This window comes from Perca flavescens, chromosome 2, assembly GCF_004354835.1.
Source record: "Perca flavescens isolate YP-PL-M2 chromosome 2, PFLA_1.0, whole genome shotgun sequence".
Taxonomy (NCBI): Eukaryota; Metazoa; Chordata; class Actinopteri; order Perciformes; family Percidae; genus Perca; species Perca flavescens.
The window spans coordinates 29,729,139-29,756,851 of record NC_041332.1 but is presented as its reverse complement, the minus strand read 5'-3'; the positions used below and the strand labels follow the sequence as shown (position 1 = coordinate 29,756,851).

The 27,713-nt window shown below is 40.1% G+C and overlaps 2 protein-coding genes across 4 annotated transcripts in view; one reads left to right on the top strand and one right to left on the bottom strand.

Annotated features, from left to right (window-relative positions):
- The window catches only part of fhip1aa (FHF complex subunit HOOK interacting protein 1Aa), a 30,975-nt gene extending 20,580 nt beyond the window's left edge, over positions 1-10,395 (bottom strand). Inside the window, exon 1 of one of the 2 annotated variants that reach the window (XM_028566941.1) lies at positions 10,063-10,395. The gene's annotated coding sequence lies outside the window, so the exon portion shown is untranslated. Of the gene's footprint in view, positions 1-7,829; positions 8,163-10,062 lie in introns of those variants that run through there. The other variant, XM_028566935.1, reaches the window with a different exon arrangement.
- A 626-nt stretch (positions 10,396-11,021) lies between these two features.
- sh3d19 (SH3 domain containing 19) lies at positions 11,022-27,295 on the top strand. 2 transcript variants are annotated; one of them, XM_028597010.1, is made up of 21 exons: positions 11,022-11,327; positions 16,010-16,049; positions 17,506-17,546; positions 18,314-18,353; positions 18,605-18,725; positions 19,341-19,512; positions 20,607-21,644; positions 22,043-22,153; positions 22,405-22,511; positions 22,938-22,978; positions 23,081-23,285; positions 23,376-23,444; positions 23,572-23,715; positions 23,825-23,891; positions 24,411-24,541; positions 24,652-24,710; positions 24,803-25,032; positions 25,856-25,905; positions 26,041-26,227; positions 26,791-26,894; positions 27,001-27,295. In XM_028597010.1, the coding sequence occupies exons 1-21, from the start codon at positions 11,255-11,257 to the stop codon at positions 27,109-27,111; spliced, it is 3,141 nt and encodes a 1,046-aa protein (XP_028452811.1). In that variant the 5' UTR covers positions 11,022-11,254; the 3' UTR covers positions 27,112-27,295. The 2 variants fall into 2 exon arrangements, with proteins under 2 accessions (XP_028452811.1, XP_028452802.1); XM_028597001.1 differs by having other exon boundaries at positions 19,320-19,512.
- The last annotated feature ends 418 nt before the right edge of the window (positions 27,296-27,713 follow it).

Here is a 27,713-nt window from a genome sequence, read left to right as displayed (position 1 = left end):
GCCTCGGAACACACCGAAGAGAAGCCAACTTGAGCTTACGTTCTGCACGTGCGCGAGATGTAATACGTCTCCATAACAGCAGGCGGCACTAATCCGTATCGTCGCCCCAAAAAAATTATAACCGGAAATGACAAACGCGTCACGTGGGTCTGGCTTCTCCAGCCGACCATAATGACGGCTCGTTCGGAATCCGATCTCGATCGAAAATAGTTCACTGAAACGTGTTTCTGAAAACATTTTAAGCGAGAAATAGGCCATACGGTTGCTGAATCTGTCTTCATTTGAGATCGACAAAGGTCAGTTTAAAAGATTTTTGTCAGACTTTGAGAGGCGTTCGTCGCTCATCTCGCTCATCATTTCCGGGTTAGCACTCCACCAATCAGATTGGTCATTGAGTTTGACTGCCCGCCCTCCAACAATGTCAAATTGGCCAAAATGAAGGCCGATGGCCCCTCCAACGGACGACGGCACGGAAACACGCCGAACAGACTCGAGTCACTATGCTCACGTTAAAATATGAATGCTCAACAAAAATAAAATAACAATATAACAAAAAGCTGTAACAAAGCCAAAACTGAATTACCATACACAGTAAACCAATTACTCAAAGCTTTGCCTGGTTTCTGTGTGGCAGCTCTGGCAGTGTTTAGGGACTGCTGCAGCTAAACTTCTTTAGATTACCACAAAAGAAATGTTTGGCTTATCATTATTAACAAGGAATTAAATACTAGCCAGGAGTTACAAACGTCCATCTTTGCTGAGACACGTCATGCCTTTCCCGCATTGCAAACTGCCAATGACTGCATCTGTTAAAAAGGTATTATTTTATTTTCACGACACAGATATAGCTGGAAACAATGAATTTCATTCTATTCAGTGGGAATGGACTATCGTCTCCTCACTCCCAAGGTCAACATGATGACAAAGTGAGAACATGGGCTTGGCTATTGGGTTGCACCTCAGTGGTTTTGCCAAAGGGGCTTTGCAAGAATCAAAAGAGTTAAAGCTTAAGGGCTGAAAGAAGCAAACACAGTGTAATAAAAAAATAAATAAAAAAAGAGAGAAATGTTCGTCGCCTCTGGGGATTTTTGTCAATTTTTACTGATCTGGTTTCTGGTATTGTCGGCTTTCTGCCATCCCTGAGGTTTTTAAACACAAAGGCGTGGTCTGAACAAATAGCTCAGAGGCAAGACACACCCTCTATTCAGAATAAAGATCATCTTTCTCGCTAAACAAGAGTTTTAACCCTCAATCCCAGAGACATGATTAATAAAAGAGTCAAGATATACAACAACAAAATTATTTTCCCAAATTTTGTCTAAGGGGAGGTGTTTTTGGGTGCTAGATCCTATAACCTCCAGCAGACAGAACAAGTCAGTCTTTTCAAGTTTCCCTCTTCTGAACCAGCCTTGTTATATCATTTACAGTGGCTGGGTGGCAGCCATGGCAACCCAGTGACAGACAGGCCCATTAAAGTGATAGCAGCTGATGAAATATTTAAGGGCTACAGGTGAAGCCATTGAAGGGACAGATAGTGCTTGGTCTGATAAGTTATAGTCTCCCACACAGCAGGAAGGAAAAAGGCCATTTCATTTCTTATCTACAGTAGGTCTCGGTCATTCCCTTCACTGGCCACTGTGCTGGACCATCTATCTTTAGGAGAGACAGATTAACTCTTTATAATCTTAAAATGGACACAAGGATTTCCGGAACATTAGGAGTAATCTAAATAGTCATTTTTTGGCGGTTAAATGTCATAAAGAGGTATTAATAAAAAAACAATAATTAAAAATCATTATTCATGATTCTTAATTAGTTTAATCTATTATATTTTAATTAGTTAAATATTAATGGTTTGGGATTTACTGTGAAAAGAAGAGGATGGAAGTGGAAAATTTCACATCCATTTAAATATAGTTCTGTTGTTAAAATAAGTCTCCCAAAAAAAAAAAAAAAAGGATCATAATTTTCCATATGAATTATCCTTACAAAGCATTTCATAGTGTGTTTCTAAACCAAAAAAATAAAAACACAAGCCCAGCAGATGCTGAATAATGATTGGAAATAGCTTTTAAGATAAGATGAGTGCTCCATGTGAAGCTGTGGATTTTCACATGCACATGAAGGCTAACAGGGAGTTGGCTGTTGAATTAATCTTCAAACTGGTTTCAGAAACAGGCTGTTCCTTCCATATTGGTCCGTGATCACGAGAAGAGATTCATTAACATGTTGAAAACACACACATACGCTTAGTGTAGCTGAGAGAAGAGGAGGAGGCGGTAAGAGCAGTACCAAACACCCAGAAGGGAAAAATACACGGTTTCAAAAACTGAGCTCAATAAGAGAAGTAGATAAAGATTTAAAAGGAGCCAACAAAAGGATAAAATAGCCTGTATGCCCCGTTGTTAAGATCAAAGATATGTGGCTAATTTCCTATGCTACAACTCTCTTGAAAGAGGCTTCAGCCTACAGTGGAGAGAGGGGCTTTCTACTCTAGACAGGGACAGGTGAGACAGTATCCTGCTCCCTGACACTGCGCTCACCTCTGTATGCACGAGTCACTGCATGTACCGTATGTTATGGGTGTAAACATATATACTGTATGTGTGTATTCACTTTTCTTCACTAGCCAGGAAGCAAGGTGTAACCTTGGATAACACTGTGAAGGACCGCAGAAGTTTCCATGTACTAAACACAAGTTGTACATGGTGATGGTGATGGGAAAGCAATTCGTTTTGCAGGTCTGCTTTAAAGACCCAACATGTGTAATCGTATGTAAACTTCTCGTAGTATCATTATAACCTAAATCTTACAAATGCTTTCTGATACTTTAAAAAGGCATACTATGTAACTTTTCCCTCTTCGGTCCCCCTACAGGTTGTTTCATTGATACTACAGCTCGCGCGACTGTCGCCGTAGGGGGACCGAAGAGGGAACGTTACATAGTATGCCTTTAAACAACAGGTCACTAGCCTGGGTAAACCCTGACGAACTTCTGGCAAATTTGAGATTTGCTCTGCAAGTCAGTCTGGCCAAGAGCTCATTCAAACCCAGTTCCAATGTCCCCAAAATCGAGGCACAACCGCTGAGGCGGGCTTTACACCAATCACAACCGTTGAGGCAGGCTTTACACCAGCTTTTTGTTTACATTCAACATGACGGCTACCGAAGCACAGAGTCACCCGGATCGTTGGTCTGATTGGTTGAAGGACTATCCAATGCGCCCAGAGGCATTTGAGCGGGGTCCGTTGGTGACGCCCCTTTAGAAATGAACTGTCAATGAACCTTTCCCAGACCCACTCTCAGTTACAACTGAGAAGGGTCTGGTGTCAACCAGGCTAACAGGTCACTACACATTTTTCACTGTGTGTTTTTCTGACCCTCACAGGCTAAATTACCACATTGTAATATACACGACAATGTGGGCTGGTGACATCATGCTACTTTCATGTTGGTATTCAGCCCATCCCCACACTACAATAGGCATCTGTCAGTGATAAGGACATGTTTAGTGTGGGTATAACCTTACGTATCTCCGCTCCTGCTGCTTCCTGCTCGTTTGCATCACGTCTCACTTGCTGATAAGAAAAAAAAAGCCATGTTTGCATGTGGAATGAAAGATACAGTCTGTGAAGTTCAGAGAGGCTTATCAGAGATGATGAGAGCGAGCTGCAGCACTGCACTCATGTAATTAGCCAACTGGATGAAAAGAGGGTTTGAAAAGCTACAGTACGAGACACAGCTCAAAAACTGGAATTTGTTTTTATAGGGAATACAGTGCATACCAAAATGGCTGTCGGGCTCTTCTGTGTCAAATATTTGCTTGGGTGTGGATAACTAGTGAATGCATTTCTCTCACTTTTGTTTTCACTCTTTTAAAAGACTTTATCGCCTTTAAAACAAGTGCAGCCGAGGAGAGGAAAATGTTTACATTAGCCGTCAAGTGGCTGCACACTTTATGATAACATTTTTGCTCATAAATTTTCAAAGCAAAAAAACATGCAAACTGACGTATATATGCTTCCAGCTCTTTGAAAAAGTACTAAACACTGGCCTCTAGCACCTCCTGCACCGTATTGTTGGCTTTTCAAGGACAGATGACAAATGCATGCTGCATAAACACAACTTGTACCTTCATTCCAGGTCATTCTTAGACAACAGAAGTGGTTCAACCTGATTCAGTTTCAATCTCTATTCTTTTCACTCTAAAGAAAAGCTTTTTTTTGAAGGCCCACGCAGAGAGTTTGCCGGGGGAATAGAGGGTCATTCTTTGTACTAAGCTTGAACACAGGCTAACCAACAAATGGGACAAAATGTACTTTACCATTATAACAGAATAGTCTACTCTAACGTCCGTATGTTTTCACGTGGAGCTAAAGTTGTTACATCATTAGCGAAACCTAGCATAAGCTAAGAAGAAGCATGGGGAGAACACCTCCAAAGAGTACTCATTAACGCATATCTAATTTTAGATATATGTACACAAAGTGAAATGCAAATACTGGCAACCTCAAGGTTGACAAGATTTCCAGTAAGTCTCTGCGCCTGGCTTTTGTACAGCAAATAATTACAGCACTTATCTCCCCCCTGATACCACAACTTGTCTTGCTTATCCGTTTATGTACGGATTAAATAAATGAGATACAATGTAATAATTAGTGAGTTTTGGAATTGTTGGGAGGCCTTAAAAGAGAGCCAAGCTAGCCGTTTCTCCATGCATTCAGTGTTTACACTAAGCTAGGCTAATCACCTCCCAGCTCTATCTTCATACTATCAACACAGAGACGAGGAGTGATATGGACCTTCACAATTAACTCTCGGTAACACTTTACTACAGTCTGAGCCGTTAAGGAATACTGCCAGTCACCATCACGACATAGCTTTCATGTTGTCTGTTAGACTACGTGTCAGGGTCAGTGTTGGGGCACGAGCGGGGAAGGTGGGGCTAATCCCAAACACGGGACAAAGCTGAGCTGGACACACACACACACACACACACACACACACACACACACACACACACACACACACACACACACACACACACACACACACACACACACACACACACACACACACACACACACACACACACACACACACACACACACACACACTAAAGTTCTCACAAATTCTGCCAAACGTATACCGTTTTTAACTGAAAAAAAACTGTCCCTTTGGCATAATTTTTGAACTAATTACAATAAAGCGCTAGCTAACTTTCTATTGTTTATGATTTTTACGTGGGAAAAAAGCTATTGTAATTCAAAAGCACTACTTTCAAACAATCAGTAACATTGGTGGCAGCATAGGCAGCAACAAGCCAGGTGAAACAAATCGAATCCCCAACACAAACTTGTGACCTGAACCTATTAATCTAATCACATTAGTATGACTATTATTCACAGTCTGTGTGTGAATATCTTGGTTGCAAGTCTGAAAACTGATGTTAGCCAAACAGATTTCCCACTAAATGAGATTCGAGTCCCCTCGTAACATCACTCATAATCACACAGATGACTGATTAGCCACACATTCCCCTCATTCCTCAGAAATTTGTATCGTAAAGTTGAAACCTCTCTTGCATTCCATGCTGCATGTCAGTATTCATGTTCAACCTACTCATGTTTAGGACGCCGTTATGAAAAGTGGGAGATTTGACATTTTTGCTGTAGTCTATGGAGTGGAACTGATTAAGAGGCAGAGACCCGCAGCATGTAACCAATTATGAAGAACAGAGATCAGACGGCACCAGTTTAGACAGCATCAGACAGAACTCACTATGAAGAAGGGCAGCTTGGTTAAACACAACATTAAAATGACACTAAGCTGCATCCCTACTATCATGAAAATCTTATAATTGTACATCCTTTATAGTGACAGCATTTACAAATACCTTTTCAAGTGGTCATTCTGCTGAGAAGCCTGGATATACTGTATTTACATCCCTTCCCCCCTGAGAGAAGCCACTGACAGTGTGCTACTGGGCTTTAAAGAGCATCCACAAGCACAACCACAGAAGCCACATTTGATGATGGCATGCAGACGTTTGCGGAGGATACTTGTTCTCATAATAAAGAACAAAACGTTTGAAATAAAAAAATTAAAAAAAGGAGACAGAGATGGTTTAGTTGTTCTGCAGTTTTAGTCACGTGATAACTCATGGCTGTTTGACGGGGGATGTGAAAGTGACCATGACCAAAATCAAAAGCTCATACAGGTCACGTGAAAACAATTGAATCATCTCCATGACAACTGGGCAACCTCCATCCACCGGCTACAAAATGTACTCTTATAATAACTGGCATTATAAGAGGCAATCATGGGATACTTGTCAGGTTTGTTTCATTCAAGTGTGTTCAAGAGAAAACCGTTTTTTTTTGTTTGTTTAAATGTTCAAGAAAAATGCCCTCGGTTTTATTGTTAAGTCTGTTAAGTCTAAATCCAACAAATGTATAGTTGAAACAATGAATTGATTAGTCCACTAAGATAAAATCAAACTATTTTGATAACCAATGGATTGTTTTGAGTCATTTTTCCAGGCAAAAAATGACAGAAATTCTCTGGTTCCAACTTCTCAAACGTCTCATATGACAGGACGGTAAAGATATTTCAGATGTTTTCACTATGTGCTGCCACTTTATAGACAAAATAATTAACTGCTTAATTGAGAATATCAATTGTCAATAATGAAAATAGTAAGTTGCAGCCCAACAAAATTCTGTTAACCGGCTTTTGAAATATCCAGCTAATGTAAAATAAATAAATATATACATATGTTAAAAAAAAACAAGGTAGGAAAATAACCTCCCTGTAGCTGAGTAATACATCAGGCACATATGATGAAATAGCTCCTCCGACTATTTCTCAACAGAGAGGGAGAAACCTGTACGACAACACAATTTTAGTCTTTTACAGCTTGACATCTTGTGCCACCTGTAAACTAGAGCCTCAAAAGCTCAGTTTACATCACACTGATTTAGCAGGTGTAGGCTACTATAAAAGGAAGATGACCAGCCATGAAACATTAATGCTGTTTGCTGGTAAGTCGACACCTCTGGCACAAAGCTCATTAGGAGCCTGAGAGGTGAATCAGGACAGGTATACTATAGGCTGCACTTGAGACTTCTTCTATGTGGCTGTAGAAGAACTTTGCCAGGAGCTGACAACAACAGCACGTGGATGCTGGGTTTTTCCTCCTCCAAGTAATGGAGCTGGTAGCACGGCAGATTATGAAACCAGATCCATTTGAAAACATGTTATTAAGCAGTGACTGGTTTATTGGCTGAGGTTGCGAAAAAAGAAAAAGAAAAAGCTATGATTAGAGATTGGGTGGGTCTACTTTGTCTCTATGGTGAAGACACAACAGGCAAAAGTGGAAACAGAGCAAGCAAAGCAAATCACGCAGTTCAAACTTATTTCACTTCACAGGGATGCAACAAAAAAGAAAAAGAAAAGTAGTAGTTATTTTACATGGCAATCGCCCCAAGTAAAGCCAGCAGAGACCTCTGGCTGCTCCGGGTGAAACCCAACCCTTCCATCCACCCGCAAATGTCAATCACAGACTGTCAAAGGAACACACACACACACACACACACACACACACACACACACACACACACACACACACACACACACACACACACACACACACACACACACACACACACACACACACACACACACACACACACACACACACACACACACACACACACACACACGTCACTGTCATGTTGTACTTTAACAGGTAGGCTAAGTTAAATCTACCATAGTAAAGTTGTGTTCCGAGCTTTCTTTCTTTCTTTCTTTCTTTCTTTCTTTCTTACCGTCGGACGGATCCTCCGGTTGGACGGGTAAAGAGCGCCCAGCAGTTTGAGCGGCGTCGACCAGCAGGTTTAACCACAAACACACATTCGGTATGTCCTCTCGGGAATGAATAACCGAGTCGCTCTTGTCTTACAGCTCCATAATTCCCCCCTTTTCGTACGCGGAGGTAGCCTATTATACGTGTAACCAAACTACTTCAACCTGAGTCCGCAGCACACAAACAGCACACATAGGTGAAACCGCATTCACGCTAAATCCTCATTTGAACGCTCCGCCCACTGAGTTACAACAGGCCCACGTCCACTGGAGGAGAGTTTATTTACACCTTCCCTCATGAGAAATATATATGTGAGGAAAAAAATGTGCACGTGTAAAAGCATAAGTAGCCTGTCGGTGACGGACTGGGATCAAAAAACGGCCCTGGCTTTTGCAACACACCACCAGCCCTATTTTTTTCAATAACCTAGCTTGGAAACTCTGCCTTCCGAGTGAATCTTTCCACGCACTTTGCCGCTGTACAATCTTGAATATATGTGGCTGCATGCATAAAATAACTCATCAAAATGAACCAAAGACAAATTATCAGTAGTGGCCCATAGGGGTTCCATAGGGGGGCGCGGCCCTTCTGGCATTTGCCCAAATTCCAGATGGCCAGATCCGTCACTGTAATCTACGTAAAGTGCCATATGTTTAGGTTAAAACTTGACGAGGTTAACAGGCTGGCTTGTTTGGTCTCCTAAAAGCACCACTCCACTGGATAAAAACAGTAGCCTACCTTCCAGTTTCCCAAAAAAACTCTTTTGAATGTCAATTTCATAATCTTCTTTCAGCACTATATAATATCAGCCTGGTCCTACTTATTTAAGGGCATATTTAAAAATAAAAGTAATCATATTGGTTAATTTTATCAAGACACGATCAGAATAACAGATAAGATCTGAGTAGTCAGACTTGATATATACCTCAACAGTACACATGTCGCCACATGCTGGGCAAAACAGTGAGGTACGAGCTATATGTGACAAATTATAAGTCTAATTTGTTTCTGTGTCTTATTTGATACAAGCATCTCTTATTCCCAGTCCAGTGGATCTAGAAATTAAGACTCTCCTCCGATGATTATTTTGTCTATGCTGTTATTTAAGATGTATATTTTCCCCATTATCATAGTGATTTCCAGCATGAAATTATAGTTATGAAAAAGGCAGAACTTGTTTTTATGCCTGATTGAAGGCCTGATTGAAGGAAACATTTGGCTCAAGTCGTAATTTAAACAATGAGAGGCAATGTATCTAAAATACACAATTCCCAGGTATTATTCTGCGGGGATTTCTACTAACTGAAAACCCTGGCCCTGATTCAAATGAAAGACACATTCATTTTTTGTTTACATGCTATAAAAATGCCCAGGTCTGCAGCGACATCTAGTGGAACAGCAGATGTATTGCAGTTTTCCCACAGTTGTGTCTTCAGAGGAAGCGTTTATGAAGATGACCAGTGATGGAAGACGTATTTAGATCTTTAACGTCAGTAGCAATACCACACTGTATCAATAAATAAACAAATAAAAGGTATTTGAAATAGAAAAATACTAAAGTTATCAAAAAATAAATCTAGTGGAGTAAAACGTACAATATTTCCCTCTGACATAGAGTAAAAGTATAAAGTTGCATAAACTGGAAATACTCAAGTAAAGTACCTCAACATTGCACTAAGGTACAGAACTTAAGTAAATGTAGGCTACTGTGTTTACATTCAGCAATCTAAAACTAGGTGGGGAATTGAAAAGCTGGTCCCAGTATGTTTTAGATTTAATATAGCCTATATAAAATCTAACTTTACTGGAGAATTGTATAGAGAAGGGTTTACACCTTTTAGATCTTAATCTGGGAAAATCAAATTTAGGCTACAGAAAATTAAGCCCTAATTGAACACTAAACAACTAAAATAGTATATAAAAGTACATTTATTTTAGTGTTATAATAAATGAAATAGATGTATTTATTTTTGTTTAAATATTTGTATACACACACACACACACACACACACACACACACACACACACACACACACACACACACACACACACACACACACACACACACACACACACACACACACACACACACACACACACACGTCACTGTCATGTTGTACTTTAACAGGTAGGCTAAGTTAAATCTACCATAGTAAAGTTGTGTTCCGAGCTTTCTTTCTTTCTTTCTTTCTTACCGTCGGACGGATCCTCCGGTTGGACGGGTAAAGAGCGCCCAGCAGTTTGAGCGGCGTCGACCAGCAGGTTTAACCACAAACACACATTCGGTATGTCCTCTCGGGAATGAATAACCGAGTCGCTCTTGTCTTACAGCTCCATAATTCCCCCCTTTTCGTACGCGGAGGTAGCCTATTATACGTGTAACCAAACTACTTCAACCTGAGTCCGCAGCACACAAACAGCACACATAGGTGAAACCGCATTCACGCTAAATCCTCATTTGAACGCTCCGCCCACTGAGTTACAACAGGCCCACGTCCACTGGAGGAGAGTTTATTTACACCTTCCCTCATGAGAAATATATATGTGAGGAAAAAAATGTGCACGTGTAAAAGCATAAGTAGCCTGTCGGTGACGGACTGGGATCAAAAAACGGCCCTGGCTTTTGCAACACACCACCAGCCCTATTTTTTTCAATAACCTAGCTTGGAAACTCTGCCTTCCGAGTGAATCTTTCCACGCACTTTGCCGCTGTACAATCTTGAATATATGTGGCTGCATGCATAAAATAACTCATCAAAATGAACCAAAGACAAATTATCAGTACTGGCCCATAGGGGTTCCATAGGGGGGCGCGGCCCTTCTGGCATTTGCCCAAATTCCAGATGGCCGTCACTGTAATCTACGTAAAGTGCCATATGTTTAGGTTAAAACTTGACGAGGTTAACAGGCTGGCTTGTTTGGTCTCCTAAAAGCACACACACACACATACACATATATACATAGGCTACATACACCTATTAAGAGAAATGTAACAATCAGAGGTGTGTAGCCTACTCTACAGTCCGCATCCTATTCACCCTCCCTAATGGGATCATATTAACAGTGGGTTGATCCTGCCTTGCATGTAAGGCAGGATCAACCCACTGTTAATATATCTGTGTACATTCCCACGCAGAAGTGTGCCTATGTTGCCTGTGTGGTGTGGGGCCTGACGGTGAGTGGCACCTCCTCCGCCCACCGCCGGGCAGAGAGAGAGAGTGCTGCTGTGGGCAGGGCACACTGAAACTTCCAGTGTTCAGGACATTAGCTCATGTTTCATCGACCGTCTAGGCAGATGAGCTAGCTACACTTCTAGTAAAGGATTTCTGCTCTATTTATTATTATTATTTTATTTGTTATTTTTTTTCTACATTGTTTTAAATCCCAATGGCTGAAGCCCGGCTGCGTGAAGAGGGGGAAGAGGGGGAACGTGACGTCCGGAACAGAAGCCGGCCAACAGGTATGTTTGTTTGGGGATGTAACGGGCTGACAATCCAAACAGTTTCCTGAATCATCTAACGGCGATTTAGGGTTTTAAAAAACATATGTTGACAGTTGTTGTCGAAACGGAGCATATGAGTAAGACTTTTGAGAGCGGAGGGACATGTTTAATACGTTTTGTGATTGACATTGAAGTGATTGTTTTAAAAGAACACAGGCCTACCGGGGGTTGCACGTTTTCGCCAATTCGGCCCAACTACTAATCACCTTTTAGGCTACATGACAGCTAACGGTTTAACAAATGTAGGTGCATTTTTCCGAGCATCCAAGGCATATGCCATAGTTTTTCATTAATTTATGTGGATGAAAAATCAATTCTTTGCATTCTTCACATTATTGTTGCGCGGTAATATATAATGCCAAGGAGTCTGCTTTTAAATTTCCATGCCTTGCACAAAATAATGGAAACTAAGAAGGTCTGGAACAGTAGGACAAATACATCAACAATGAATTACTGCAACTGAAAGTCTGCATGATTTGTAGATAAGATGCTAACAAGCCCTAGCCTAGCCTACTCAGTTACTTTTACGTTATCAGAGGCTGTTGAAACCTGACATACAGCTGTCTACATTATCTTCTCAACCAGACAGATATAGGCCTGTACACTTTTTCTTTTGAATTTGAAATACTTTTGATTGATCTTCTGACATGGGTGAATATGCTGTATAGATCAACATGCTTTACAAGCATGCATCACATTTAAATATCTTTACCAGTATGTTAATAGCTGTGCTTTGATGCCTCACTCCTCCAGTTGCTATGAGACCCAAACCTCTTATTCAGTATGAAGCAGTGCTGTTTGTCATGTTTAGGTCTGGATTTAAAATATATGAGACGGATTTAAACTAAAATGTTTAAATGTTAAGTTCAAATTATTATTTTTTTTACATTTAAGACAAAATACTAAAGGGCAATTTGATTTAATCCGGTTAAATAGCTAAAATGAGAGCCATACTCTCATTAACAGCGACCTGATCAGCATTGCAGCTCAAATATTTAATTTTTGTGTTAGCTTATCACGGAGATCTCTATGAAGTGAGCGTGTCATTAATACCAGCCACTAATGGAGTTTTCAGTAAGTGGTATTTGTATGCAGGCTACAGAGCTGAAAAACCTGTCTGTCACCTTATTACAGTAACGTCACTTATGTTTCCACTCAGTGGTTATCCAAACTTTAGCCCACACACACCTCATAGTGACTTGTGTCACTTAAAGGGCACACACTCTCTTGTTCCTCTTAGTTCTGGCCTGCTTACAGATTTGTAGTGTCAGTATTCAGCTTTCATTTTCTCACATACGAGCACTGAAACTGTCTCAAGGTCTTAGTTAGAATTTCCCCTCTATGTCTTTGTTCTTTGTTTTCGGTGTACATACATACACTTATTTCTCGAACCCCCCTGTGCCCTGCCCTGCCCGCATTGTGTTAGTCACTCATGACACCAGCACCTGTCTTGTTTTTCAAGTGAGGGCAAATCTGTTCAATCAATCAATCAATCAATCAATTTTATTTGTCACATAAATACGAGGTACAATTCCAGTTCCTTTTTAACTTCATAGTTTTGAACAATCATCTGTTAACAACAAATGTGTTAATCCCTGGCCGGAATGTGACACACTATGACGTGTAGGTGAATTGGCAAACTTGCCCGTGCCTGAGTGGAAAAAGCCACTTTAGCCAGAGTTGGAGAGAGACTAAGGTCTTTATCAGACTGTATCTGCCTCTTCACTAGTATTCTGTTCTGGTGCTGGTGTCGTGTGACACTTAAATCCAGACTGTTTTTCTTTCTTTCCCTTTTGTTGCCAGCCGTTTCACCAGCTGCTCTGTGACTGCTGCCGCGGTGCTGAGTAATGTCAGCATGTGTTCAAGTGAGAGTGCGGCTGTGAAGGGAATCCTTCCCTGCTGACCTCAGCAGCTTTCTCATGTGTTTGTGGTGTCTTTTCGTGTGTCACTGGCCCACAAATGCCAAGGAATGTATGCTGATTAGAAATGGAATCTAAAACCTTTATACAGTTGTTGTCTCGTCAAGAAATCTTGCAGGGTTTTCCTTTTTTTCATTTTTTTTTTCTCTCAAATTCTTTCAAGACTTCTAGCACGGTTTGCACAGTCTGGTGGTACCACAACTATTCTTTCTAATAATCCGCATGCTTTTTTTTTAGGGATGACAATGTCTGTTTGTTGGCTCACCCCTTTGATCCTGCCTAAAATTTCTCAACAACTTTTTGATGGATTGCCGTGAAATTAGGTACAGAGGTTCCCTCAAGCTTTTTTAGCCTGACTTAGTCCAGAGTGTTTCTGTGATCATAAATCATCTCTTAATACGTTGTAGTTTTTATTATTAGTCATGTATTTTTATACTTTTTAACTCTGCCAAGAAGATTATGTTTTCGGTTTGGTTTGTTGTTTTGTTTGTCAGCAGGATTACGGAAAAACTACAGGTCGGATTTTCACAAAACTTGGTGGAAGGGTGTAGAATGTACTCACCAGGATGAAATATGTTATATATGTCAAGTTTGATCAAATCAAATCAAAAGAACTTTATTTTTCCTGTGATGGAACTTCGTTTGTGGTCACGCACATTCAGACACAACATTACAACAGTACATAGTCAATAATAATCATACCCGAGAATGAATAAATACTTAAAAAAATACTACAAAACTAAAAACCTGTGCACCTGGGTAGCTCACCTGGTAAAGCGTGAGCAATGTGACCTTTTACTTTGTGACAGTGCTGTGTTGTGTGACACAACCACTGCTTCCTGAACGGCTGCATTCCGGTTCATCAGATTGGCCAAGTAAACACAGGAGAGCTGAGATATCGCAGGGCAGGGCCCTCCCTCTCTTTTCTGTTGTCTGTGGGTGTGTGACGGGACGGCTGGCTTCAAGTTCTTCGTCACGGTCAGACATTCACTCCATGGACTAGGAGGCAGGATCCTGGTGGAAATATTCTTTTTATGCTGAAGATTTTATTTTTTTAATTCCTCACAAGTAGGGACAGCATTGCAACGAAAGCAACATCACACCACATGCATAAGTGAAAGTAACCAGACAACCGTGCTATTATGTAATGTATATCAGACATATTTACAGGTAAGTAGTGATTTGTTGTGTCAAGTTACAGAGCTTAATACTTTGTCTGGCAGTTGTTAAAACACTTCTTTCTTGCGAAGTGAAAGGACAGAAACTCTTCTTGCGTGTTGAAGTGTGCCATGAGACAGTAGCTCTGTTGCACTAACATATTCACTGGTGTGACAGGTGGATTTGACTATCAACGAGGCCATGGTTTCAGGCTAGAGACATTAACAACAATGCTGACTTCAACCCCTTTTGTTTTTTACTAAATATATCTATATTCTTAAGATGTCTACTCTCAAATATGAGGAACAAATTACCTTTTTATTAGATAAGATTGTTTGCATTACTGATATTGCTCATTAGACTAGCTGTTAACTGATGGACTGTGATGGGAATGCTACTTTTTGCTTCTTTACTGCTGGTTGTTCTTTCACATGAAATTCATGTGTATTGTCATTTTGTACCAAGTGTATTGAAGCAGCACGTGGGAATGTACCAGTTGATTTCATTTTAGCCAGGGACCATAGTTAAATACTAAACATAGAACAATAAAAATCTGTCATTTTAATACTGACCTTCCTTTTAACCAACATAATGTTGACCATGCTCCCTCCATTTTTATGAAGACGTTCAGTGCAGTTACGTTCAGTTATATTGCTAAATGTTTGATTGTTTTGTTGTTGTAGTCTGACAATCATACAGATAGAGTACAGATCATTCTGACTCTCTAGCTAATGTATTATGTGTAATAGAAGACATTAAATGAAAATTAATAAAATGTAAAAATAAGGGAATGTTTAGCATTGCTCATCATGGCTTCATGGTTTCGGTATCACCACTTCTTTGTAAATGTTGATGTGTTACTTTAGACTAACTGGTTCATCAAGATAACTGCTAATCCTGCTGGTTAGGTTCTGGCTCTTGTATTTCTAGTTTATAAAGTCCAGCCTGTAAGTAGTAATTCAAATGAAATGAAACGATGGCAATGACTTAAAGTGAGACTACGTAACTTTTGAAAGATGAAATGACACGTTGTTCCTCTTACAAATGAAAAATCCAATGCACCAGTGCTCAAATCCCCACCATTGCTACAGCCTTACTTGACTGGTATTTTATGATGGTAATAATCTTAGCAAACTATTGAGAAATAGTGTTGTGTAACTGACATTACTGATTAAGTTTGCTGACTTTATGTGTCTTCTGTACTACTGTTATGCTCACTATGTTTCAGCATTCAGAATCGTAGTGGTTTCTCGTGGCCACAGTGTTACATCCACTCGCTTTAAAGTTCTGACTCTCAGCTTTGATACGTCAGGTATTCACTGGATTAGACCGAAATAGACATTCCCAGATGGTTATTCTATCCCCTAAACGTTTCTCAATTAGATTTTCTGTCAGATTTACTATATCACAATATTTATCCGTATCACACATACTGTGATATAAGATTATATCCACTGCAGTAGGGTTATACTACTTTATGACAATAATGTTGAAGTGCCAGGATGTTATCTTTTTTGTTACACATCATTTTAAAAACCTGCATCTCTCTGTTTTCCTCTACAGATCATCCTGAAAGAACAAAGCCAGACCTTTTACATTTAAGGTATGTAATTCTTCCTTCTAAGGTTTCTTTTTTTTGCATCACTGTCAGAAGTTGTGGATTCACTAACCGTTTCACCAAACTGTTTTCTGTTGCTGGGAGCTGGGCACTATCCCTTTTTAACAGTCAGATCTGCTGATGCTGGTGAGGTTGTGAATGGACCAAAACAATGCACTGATCTATCGTCAGTGACTAACAGAAGGTCCACATGGGGACAAACATATGATGCGGATTCTTTTAGTTGTTGTTAACAGACATTAAGGTATTAAGTATAGCCTCCTCACTGACACTTGTAGACCTCATAGGGATCTGGAAACCTATTTAAAAAGAGGAAGTGATCACACAGGATGTGTTTGGCCTTAAGATCCTTGTGTTTACAGCTCAGCTAAACAATTAAATAAACCACGTGGTATCGAGGTGAGGGCGAGTATTATTGGTCTTTTCCCCAGGTAGTTTACATCAGAGGTTCTCAATCTTTTTTTCACTCAAGGACCCATAAAAGAATAACCATTAATAATAATTTGACATAACTCTTTTTTTACACTTCTGTAGTCTTAGTTAGGTTATGTGAAAGAACAACACAGGAGAAATGTATTAGAAAGATATTAGACATGTACTAACATATGTATTAAACAGATTCTGAGAGTTATAGATTTGTTAGATTAAAAAGTAATGTGTGAACTATTTAAAATATTTGTTGAACTAAGCCTTCTCTTAAAAAAAAAAAAAAGTTTACTAAAAAGATAGTTTATAAAGACGGTAACATTCACATATACAGGCAGGCGCCATCTTGGGAAAACAGTCACGACCAGCCGAACGACGAATGCCGTGCTTGAGCTATGTTACTGGTTACACAGCATTCGTTGGCAGCTTTATACATTAAGCAATAAACCTCATTTAAAGCAATTTTTATCGTTCATCATGTATATTGTTCATTTGTTTGCACCCTTAAAATGTTTAATCTATTCATTTGTTGTGGGGGTTTTTTACTGCTTTTTTTTTTTTTCCCAACTCTATCTGCTTTTCTTCACATGTGCCACTTCTACTGTATGTTTACATGTCAGTGAGCAATGATTTTTCCCTTTTGCAGTCATACTCCAACTAAAATGGGCTATGTAGTGTACCTTACTGTATTATATATCATGCAAATGTAGATCTTTTTAAAATTTCAATTATAAAAGGCATTTTTCTAATACTTTACCAGTTAACTTTATTTTCCTTTTTTATTCTATTATTTTACCTATCTCTGTACAGCTCTTAGCTTTTTTTAATCATCCTATGTATTATTATTTTCCTCTGTCTAGTTTTTAGTTAAGAGTTAGATGTTACCTTTAACCCTTTATCCCCGGGGCGAGTAAAGACATTTTTAACAATTGAGTCACCACAAAGGTATGAACCCGCATTCGTCTGTGTGGCCCCACACCTGATAAACGGGCTTTCTGTTCTGCTCTCCTTTTAGCCAAGGGCCTCTGTCTTCTATTCGAGCTGCTATCAAACGAAGTAAGTCTACCACAACTCTGCTTCAGTGACATTTTGAGATCACTTAAAGGGTAATTCCTTGGCCATTCCTAGTTAGTTAGTTAGTTAGTTAGTAGTCTATATCCATGACGTGTCACTTCCGGGATTGCTCCATTGCCGCTGAAAATTCCGTCAGATATCGCTTTTTTCAGCCGGACGGCTGTTTCCTTCGCTTTCTTTGTGTTTTTAATTTTAAACTCCGGTGGATTTCTGAGAACTATGGTTAACTGCTCCTCAGATCTCTGCAGGGTAAATCCAGACATCTAGCTAGACTATGTGTCCAATCTGAGTTTTCTGTTGCACGACTAAAACAACCTTTTGAACGTACATGTTCCACCAAAACAAGTTCCTTCCCGAGGCTATTTGGCATTTTCCGTGGCTTTGCCCGGTGGTTAGCGCCACCCAAGACAATTGTGATTGGTTTACAGAAATACCAATGAACCAGAGCACGTTTTTCTCCCATCCCGGAATGTTGTGTGGACTAGCAAGACCCTCCTCCGCAGCGCTGTTGAGGAAGGTCTGGCAATGCGAGACTAGTTGGTTAGGAACTTTATTTTAGGATGAACACAATTTTCCCCCCAAGAGAAGTGACAATACAGTTGTATTTTCACATTTTTTACAAATATAAGAATTGTTACCACCTGTAAATATAAAAAAAAAAAATGTCTGTAAAATATGATTATTTTTAGATGTAAAAAAGTGTCAAAGCAAGGAAATCTGACACATAATTAATATATTTCTTCCTTCAGCAAGAACAAACTCTCAGAGTGACCACACCAGAGAAAGAAGGTAATGCAAACAAAAATCCAGAGTAGAGAACTTTATAGTTGATGTTTATTTCTGGACAGGATATTTTGCTTCTCATTTATGGGGGAATTGAAATGGGCGACTGTAGGTATCTAATCTGTTGCATCTTGCTTTAGATAGTTTGGCTAAGAAATAAATAACGTTATCCGTGAGAAATGAATCATCTGCATATGGGTGTGTATTTTGGTGTTCTGAATTGGTACATAAATAGATATGTGTGGATTGTATTTCAGGCGACCAGAGATTACCATCGTCTCAGCAGAACCTCTGGACAGAAGGAACTGGTTGTCAGGAACCTCTTTCCCTCGTCCTCCTCAGTCGGGCTGGTCTGCAGGCGTCGAGGCTGTTTCCCAGGTAGACTTCGTCTGATTTCACTCGGCTGTTTTGTTTTCCCACCAGTGCTCAATGCTTGGTTCTTCTGATGGGCCAGTATCTAGATTAGGTGTTTTATGGCTAATGGTTCTGTGCTGTCCAAGAATAGAAAATAAAAAAAAACACTATATACAAACTGAGCGCAAAAATATAAGTACAAATCATGAGTTCTAGGAGCTACAGTATAGCTAGAATTTCGAAGTTCCCTTTCTCCGAACATTTTGAGCAAACACCAAAATGTAAATTTTGTATTTTATTTCCCAATATGAGGGTCTAAATAATGTTTCAAGGCCTTTCCCCACGCTGCCAGGAATAAAGTTCTGGTGGAGATATTTGTTTGCCATAAGTAGTAGAATTTCAATATTTTAGGTCCTAAAAAAATACACACCGTGTGTATGTTTTTAATTGTAGGATGTAAACTGCCTTCATTTGATAAAACCTTAAAATGCTGAGGCGCAAAAGGTTTGATGACATAACCTCAAAATGATCCTAACGCACTCAGCACGTACTATAAGCAGAAATACTGCAAAAATAACGTATGCGTGTGTGTGAACACCTCTCTTTTCCATGACTTAGCCCCCACCATCCTATGACCAGGTGATTCAAGAGAAGACCCAGGAAGGGCACATTGTCAAGCCCACTGCAGCCCCCCGCCGGGCCACCTGCACCACCACAAGTGCCACGCAGACCGACCCTGTTCGGAACGACACCTCCACCCCTGTCCCACAGTGCAGTGCTGCTCCACAGTCAGCAGTGAAAAGACCTGCAAGTGAGGCATGCGACAGTCATCGGTGATGTGTACCACACTGCCAGTTTTAAGTTCCAGCCTATTTCTCTTTTTATATATATATATATATATATATATATATATATATATATATATATATATATATATATATATATATATATATATATATATATAAATATATATATATATATATATAAAATTGTGTTAAGATATATATTTATTTATTTATTTATTTATTTATTTATTTCAAGGACAAATGCTGTTGTTTATACAGAGATTGTATTTTTACATTTTCAATCCCTTCCCAACCAATCCAGAACAGTCTGCCTTACATGATATTCATTAATAGTACAAGAAATGAGAAAAATAATAGTAATAATGATACAATATTAAAAGATAAAAATAAATAAATGAATAAATAAAAATAAAAAAATTTAAAAAATAAAATAAATACAAAAAACAAAACAAATTAAAGATAAAAATAAAATTAAAAATAATAAAAATTAAGATAGGAAAAAAAGAGAGAAAAGCAGTTGGATACCACAATCAATCGAAGACTACAAGTTTGTCATATAGAGAAAGTTCCAGTCTATTTCTACTTAGTCTAAATGCACAACGTTCCACTTCGGGGATTGCTCCATTGCAGATGGAAATTCCGCTGGATTTCGCTCATTTAGGCCGGATATCCGTTACCTTGGGCTTCCTTTGTGTTGGCATTTTAAACTCCGGTCGATTTATGAGGAGTATGGTTAACCTTTTCTCAGATCTCTGCAGGGTAAATCCATACATCCAGCTAGACTATCTGTCCAAACTGAGTTTTCTGTTGCACGACTAAAACAACTTTTGAACGTACACGTTCCACCAAAACAAGTTCCTTCCTGAGGCTATTTTGCATAGGCGCCGTTGCTCTGTACGGCGCTTAGCACCGCCCAAGACGATTGTGATTGGTTTAAAGACATGCCAATAAACCAGAGCATGTTTTTCTCCCATCCCAGAAAACAGTGTGTACTAGCCAGACCCTCCTCCGCAGCGCGTTGGAGGAAGGTCTGGCAATGCGAGACAAATTTCTACTCTACACACGATGACTCTTTCATGATGTTTACGTTTTCTTCCAGGTAAAAAGCCACAAAAACCACCAAGACCATCACTGCCGAAACCAGTGGACAGAGAACCAGTCACTAAAGCTGTTGCACCCGCTGACGAGAAGGTTGGAACAAAAACTGCAGGATCCACAAACCCTGAGGACCAAAGTGACCCCAAGCCAGATGTAAAGCAAACCAACCGAGCGGATTCCCCTCCCACCTGCAGCAGATCTGTCACTGTGCACTGGGATATTCCTACACACCGTCTCACTGCCACTGCTGAAACCACTCGCTCTTCCCCAGACTCGGAACACGGTCAACGCCCCGTTCCGCTTCCTCGTACAAAATCCCGAAAGCAGACGATCACAGAGGAGGTCAAAGTTCAGACTTTGGTCAAGCTCAGTGAAGATTGTGACAGCATTTGCTCTGATCCGGAAGTGGTCTCCTCGAATGAGTATTTAAAGGAGTTATTGGAGGTCTTTAGTGCAGATATCCAGTGTGAGGAGAACGGCGACATCCTTGACCAATCAGACGAGGCTTTACAAGGTGAGGATGCTGGTGACGAGATGAACCCCAACCACAGTCAACGCAATATCCTGGCCCGGATCCAGGCCTTTGAGACCCAGACTAACACCGAGGAGGGAAACGCGGTTGAACCAGCCAAACTAAAACCTCTAATTAGGAAGGTGTCCATCAAACCTCCAGTTGCTGCGAAACCTTCTGTAGCTCTTAGACCTCAGTTAAACCACAGTGCAGATGATGACTATCAAAACGTATCAACCACAAACATCCCACCAAGCCCTAGAACGGCCCCCAGACCTCAGCCCCCGCAGAAACCCGCTGAGCTATCTGTACAAGAGGAGCTGAAGACGTTACTCAATAAGACGGCCATCCTGAACAGACCACGTCCTTCTGTATTGACCAGACCCAACAGCGTCTTTGAAGAGGACACTCCACCAGTTCCCCCTACACCTCCAGGGAAGACTTTTAAGGAACCTCTGAAACCCAACCTTAATATAAACAACCACAACTCCGTGGTCACAAACAATGAGCATGCAGAGAGTCCATACAGTGAGTAGCATTTTTTTTTTATAAGTTGTATATTGTGTAAGACGAAATACTGCACCATAGGAATGCACACTATTGAATAATTTCATTCAATTCGATATTAACCTATTAATTAATGTAACATGCACATTTTTTCTGTAGCTGCAAATCAATTCACACGTGCAAATTTTATCTGTGCGCACAAAATGTTCACAAGCTCAAAAACTATTGACCCTTATTTGATTGAAAAGTGCATTTCAAACTATTCTTTTTAATGACAAACAAAATTTATCAAATCATTTTAAATCATTTGATGTATCGATCAAACTAAAATGTTTTTCTCTGTGTTAACATTGTACGGCTCCTGACTGAGCATATACACATACATACACAGCTATACAGTTAAGTGTGTCTTTGTTCAGGTCACATCCTGAGTAAGCCTCAGCTTAATGTGGACAGCAATGGAGACCTTATCGCCTGCAGAATAACACGGAGACCAACCACCATCAGGGTCCCCAGCAAAACTGGTTCATGTGAGTGCCTCTCATGTGCAGTAAATTATGTGATTGTATGAAAAATGTGATAACTGTCAAAATAAGTTAAACTGTTAAATTTGATGTGTGCAATTTGGTATTGCCATGGATTGCCAATGTTTTTTTTATGCTATCAAAACTGTATTTTATAGTTTGTTGATATTTTACATACTGTACATTTGTTTATATTTTTAAAACAAATGGAGCACAATTTTTCAGTATGATTTTTGTAAAGACAGTTCTCTTCTCAGTGTCAGATCCTTTTCAAGACAGTCCCCCTCCGCTCCCAGCTCAGAAACCCATAGGTTCCCTAAACACCTCGGTGAAGCCCAGACAGACGCCCCCCCTCTCCCGCCAGGTAAGATTTGCTTCCCACTGAGCAATCAGAAACCTACTGTATAAACTCGGCAAGCGCTAGCTCTAAGCATCTCAGAAGAAGTTATTCTTGTCACACAACAAAATAAAAAAAAATTGTCTAATTAAAAGGTTTTGTATTATTAGTGGTATATCTAGTCATAAACTTTGACATGGTGCATTCTGAGCCCATAAAGTCTTTCTCAATCTGGTTCATTTAGTCTGTCTGCTGTGTAGCTTACCTGCCTCTGCTCACCACAAACAAAGAAACTATTGTAGTCGAACACATCGCCTGCTTTTGAGATGGAGCTGGCTTTGGCTGAATGCTACGTACAGTATGTGTTGTAGCTCGGTTTCTATGGTTTCCAGTGCTATAGGCTGTGAGTTTGTTTTAGAGGCAATAAAAATGCACGATTGGATTCTTCTGCAGGACTCTTTCCAGTTTGGGCCAGAGCCATCACTACCACCTCGGTGAGTAAAGGGAAAGAATTCTAGCAGTAGAATTTTCAATATGAAACAATGTTACGTGTTTGCAAAGATGCTACTCAACTTGATGATGGTGTTGAACTTCAGGAGGCAGATGTCCCTTCCACCACGCCCACCGTCAGGCAAAATAAGCCCAGGAAGACCTCCCCCACCTAGCATTCATGGCACAGGTCGATCCCATTCAGTATCGTTGGAAGCTTCACCTAAACCCCAGGCACAGAAGCCCCACAGGAAAGGACCGGTCTTACCTCCAAGGCCCAACCCAGGCCACCGTCTCTACAACCAGTATACTGTGAGAGAGATCCCACTGAACAACTTCATAATAGTGTTTCAAATACCACTTGATAAACGTCTTGTTTCATTTTTTGCTTTCTTTCAACAGCTTCAAATTCCTCATGGGATTGCTTCCTCTAACTACAACGGGAGTAATACAGGAGAACTGTCATTTCAGGTGTCTAAACTACTAGAACTGGCTTACAAATTGCCTTTCAAATACAAGTGCAATCCCTCTGAAATGGCTGGATGATCCATAGGGTTGATTTAGTAACATTGAATACCTTTCTGGCCTTTTTCAATAGAAAAATGAAGTGCTTCTGCTGCTAGAGGAGATTGACAACCATACGTTTGAGTGTCAAGTTGGAGAAGCCAGAGGCAGAGTCCACAAGTCTCGCATAGTGGTCATTAATCCTCTTACCTCCATCTCACACATGTCCCAGCCACAGGTAACTAGCTCTCCATTTATGAATAAATACATGTCACTGATACATGAGACTATCTTGCCCAGTAGGCTATGATACATTAACCTTAAGCGCCTTTGTTCTGTTATTATAGGGTGCCAGTCCAGCTGGTGGAGCTGGTTCTGAGCTTAAGGTGCAGGCTATACATGACTTCAATCCAGGTGACACATCATTGTTTTTGTTTTTTTAAACCAAACAGCTGCTAATACTTACTGAGATTAGACAATAACACTAAAATGAGATAATATATGGAAAAAATGGTTTGATAATTTGGAAAATACTCTTATTCGAGTAAGATGAGAAGATTGATACAACTCTCATGTCAATGTATAATGTATTTATGGTCGGAGCTAGAGTCTTGCCCGGGAGACAAGTAGCTTATTTTAGCATAATTAAACAAATTGTATCTAGCTTGTTAGGTGTGCTAATTAGTTAGCCTTTAAGGTTTGGGAAGGAGTATGTTTAAACTTTGGAGAGAGCCAGGAAAAAATTTCTGAGAACATAAAACCCTTTGAAAGGTCTCCTCAATGTGTCTTATTAAGAGGATATTGGGCTGGGGAACATAGGACTCTGGGAATATAATTACCCTCCCATCCAGATCCATAATGCACAGATTGGCAAAAAAAAAAAGCTAATCATTCTTTTCCCAAAATGCCAAATTATTTTCTGCAAACACACAGCGGGTCCAGGAGAGCTGGCTCTGCGAGCAGGAGATGTTGTGACCATGGTGGAGCAGTTGGACAGCGAGTGGTACACAGGCACTTGTAGGGGATCTACTGGTTTCTTTCCCATCAGTTATGTCAAAGTGCTGGTAAGTTTCAACCATTGAAATCCATTCTTGCAATGCATTGCTCACCCCTTTGATGACATGGTTAATGCTTCCCTGATTTAAAGGATTTTGATTGTCATTTCTCCAATTAGTCAAATTCACCCAAACCCGTCCCTGAACGGAAAGCGAGGCCACCACCTGCAACAGCCAGGTACTGTTTTTACATCATAAACGGTTTGCCTTTACGAACTACCCCGATGAACTAACCTAAAGTCTGAAATGTTGTTGCCTCCTTTTTTAAAGTGGTCCGAGATGCGTAGCGAGGTTCGACTTTGAGGCAGAGAACAGCGATGAGCTGTCGTTCTCTGAGGGGGATGTGATCCAGCTCAAGGCGTTAGTTGGACAGGACTGGGCTCGGGGACAGCTCGGCGCCTCGACTGGTATCTTCCCTCTTAACTTTGTAGAAGTCGTTGAAGATCTGCCTTCACCCCCAAGTCAGCAGAAAAGCCGGTCCATCAGCGTACCAATGCCTGGTAAGCACCAAGACTAAATTAATTCAGTCTTTTTCACTATGTGTTGATTTGGCCACCGAGAGTTAGTTTCAATGATATAATCCGTGTCTTAAAATGGGAATATTTACACTACACCAACTTATTCTCTTGATCCTCAAATTGAAACAAAAGCGCGTCTGTCAGTCAGTGAACAGCCTTTTGCTTTCTGTTGGCTTGCATTTCCCTCTCTGGCATGTCAGGAATTCAGGCTTGTGTTTCTATTTCATTAAATAGCTGTTTACAAAAGGTCTCAGCATACTCCTGCAAGTTAACCCATTCAGTTAGCTGTTGAATTATAATTTCTGCAGGTGTTTATGATATAATAGAAAAAAGAAAAAAAGACAGTCCTCAAACTAAATGCAATATACTAAGCTTCAACTAAACTAACTGGCAGAACTTTGTCTTTCTTTTCCCTATAGTTAGTACCACATATATATGGTTATTTCCAGGAACCCTCCTAGGAAATGACTAGGATTAGGGCCTTTTGAATTACTTCCTGGTAGAGAAATACTGAATCTTATAAATACTGGATTTGTAGATTAATTATGTCGGCCTACAAGTCCCCACAATTAAATCTATACACCATACAGTATTACACACTCTAAATATATAAAGTAATAAACTATCAAATGTAAACTCCCCACCAGGTCACAAAACCACAGAAGAAAAAGGAAGGAGGCACTGCATTATTTCAGTAATACATCAGTGACTTCCTCAAACTGTGCCCACACATTTTTATTTTCTTCTCTGATTGGATGGTATATTCATTTTATTTTGAGTCACCTGTATGGCATTTCTCTCACAGGCATGGTTACTTCTCCGAGTACACACCCTGAAGTTGCCAAACCTGCTCCGGTAAACAATATTTATATAAATGGAGACATCCATAAGGATGATGTTGGTTTAGCAACACAGCCAACATGTTTTGTAAAAAAACAAACAAATCTGAGATGGTTTGTTCCATCTTCTCTTGTTCTGCTCACTCTGTAGGTGTCGCGGTCCGGTGTGGAGTGGGTGGTGGCTCAGTACGACTATGCGGGGAACTCCGACGATGACCTGTCGTTTCAAAAGGGCGACTGTATCCTGATCAGCCAGCATTTGGACGGCGAGTGGAGCTGCGGCCAGCTCAACGGCAGAGAGGGCATGTTCCCCAGGGCGTTTGTTGAGAGCACCAAAGGTATGAAGTTCTCACGGCATCGGTTTGTTGTTGATATGACCAAACGACTGCCCTTCAGTTCATTATTTATCACTTCTTATCTGTTGCCATCATTGAACTCCTCATTATGGAGTCAATAATGAGAAATATTTAGAACGAGCATTAATAAGTGTCTTTTTATAGGAACAAAAGGTGTGAAATGACTCATTACAAATGCGATGGTAAACTACTTTGTCACACATTCTTCAAATATTTTAATGCAAAAAAAAAGGTCCCCACATTAAAGTTGTTACTGTAGCATTGTCACTAACTTTTTTTTTTTTTTTATGATCTATTAATCTGCCAATTAATTGTTTGGTCTATAAAAGAGCATCTCACAATTTTACTACCAGTGAAGCCGAAGGTGACTCAAGTTACTTGTTTGGCCTGACCAAGATAATTTAATATTTCATAGGTTGCAGAAAAGCACCAAACATCCACTATTACGTGTATAGTATTTAACGATTTTCTGTCCATTGATTTATGGATTAATCTACTATGGGCACAAATGGGGCGTTTGTTAACCCACTATACATCTTCAACAGGCCAGCTGTCGTGTGATAGGCTGCCGATTCGGGCTGTTGCTCCTGCCAGAGGCAGGGCTCTGTACAACTTCACGTCAGACTGCGAGGAGGAGCTCTCTCTGCAGGTATAGGGATTGGTTTTTTAAATGAATAAATGGTAAGAATTCAGAGATTAATATCTATAGAAAACACTGCTATTTGGATAACCTCTCATCCCCTCTTCTTTCTCAGGTTGGAGATATTATAACCGATCTGGAGTCTGTTGATGATGAATGGTTCCTTGGTGACCTGAGAGGGAAACGGGCCATGGTCCCTAAAAACTATGTGAAAGTACTGCAATAATGTGGCTTTTAGTACAAAAGAGACCATGTTGGATGACCAGAACTAAAATGAGGTTTTCAGCAGTTGACTTGTCTTTAACTGGAATGCAGTATTTCAACTCAAAGTAGTGAAAGTGCATCTGGTGTTGTGTATATGTATCATGGTTATAAATAAACATGAGTGAAGCTGGATATTAGCAACTGTGTATTTGCACCACCTAGTGGTTTCTCATTTCCCTCCCGTAATAGTTTGCCAGTTCACTGAAGTTATAGTATCCATTACACACAAATTAATCCCTGAAGACTTTCCTGTATTTCCTTTCAAATAAAAGGTCGGGAGGAGAATAAACATTGCTATCAGATTAGGATTACTAACTCCAAAGACCTATAGAGTATTGCATGGCTTCAAACATTACTTATTTTTGCAGACAAAGTTACATCCTGGAAGCACCCCCTGGATTGATCAAATGTCAACTTTAAAAAAATAAAAGGGGAAAGAAATGTATACTTATACTCCCAAATCCCTCAACAGATGTTGGCATAGACTGTACTGTACATATGCTAGCCTGATATGGGTGCACAAAATATTAAAATACAGGTCAAATACAATTTGGAAGACTAGTT

Excerpts from the sequence above, each read along its gene's own strand:
- sh3d19 (XM_028597001.1), top strand. The coding sequence starts at position 11,255 with ATGGCTGAAGCCCGGCTGCGTGAAGAGGGGGAAGAGGGGGAACGTGAC. Across the intron at positions 23,286-23,375 it reads GTCTCTACAACCAGTATACT|CTTCAAATTCCTCATGGGAT; the intron begins GTGAGAGAGATC and ends TTCTTTCAACAG. Across the intron at positions 25,906-26,040 it reads AAGTTGCCAAACCTGCTCCG|GTGTCGCGGTCCGGTGTGGA; the intron begins GTAAACAATATT and ends CTCACTCTGTAG.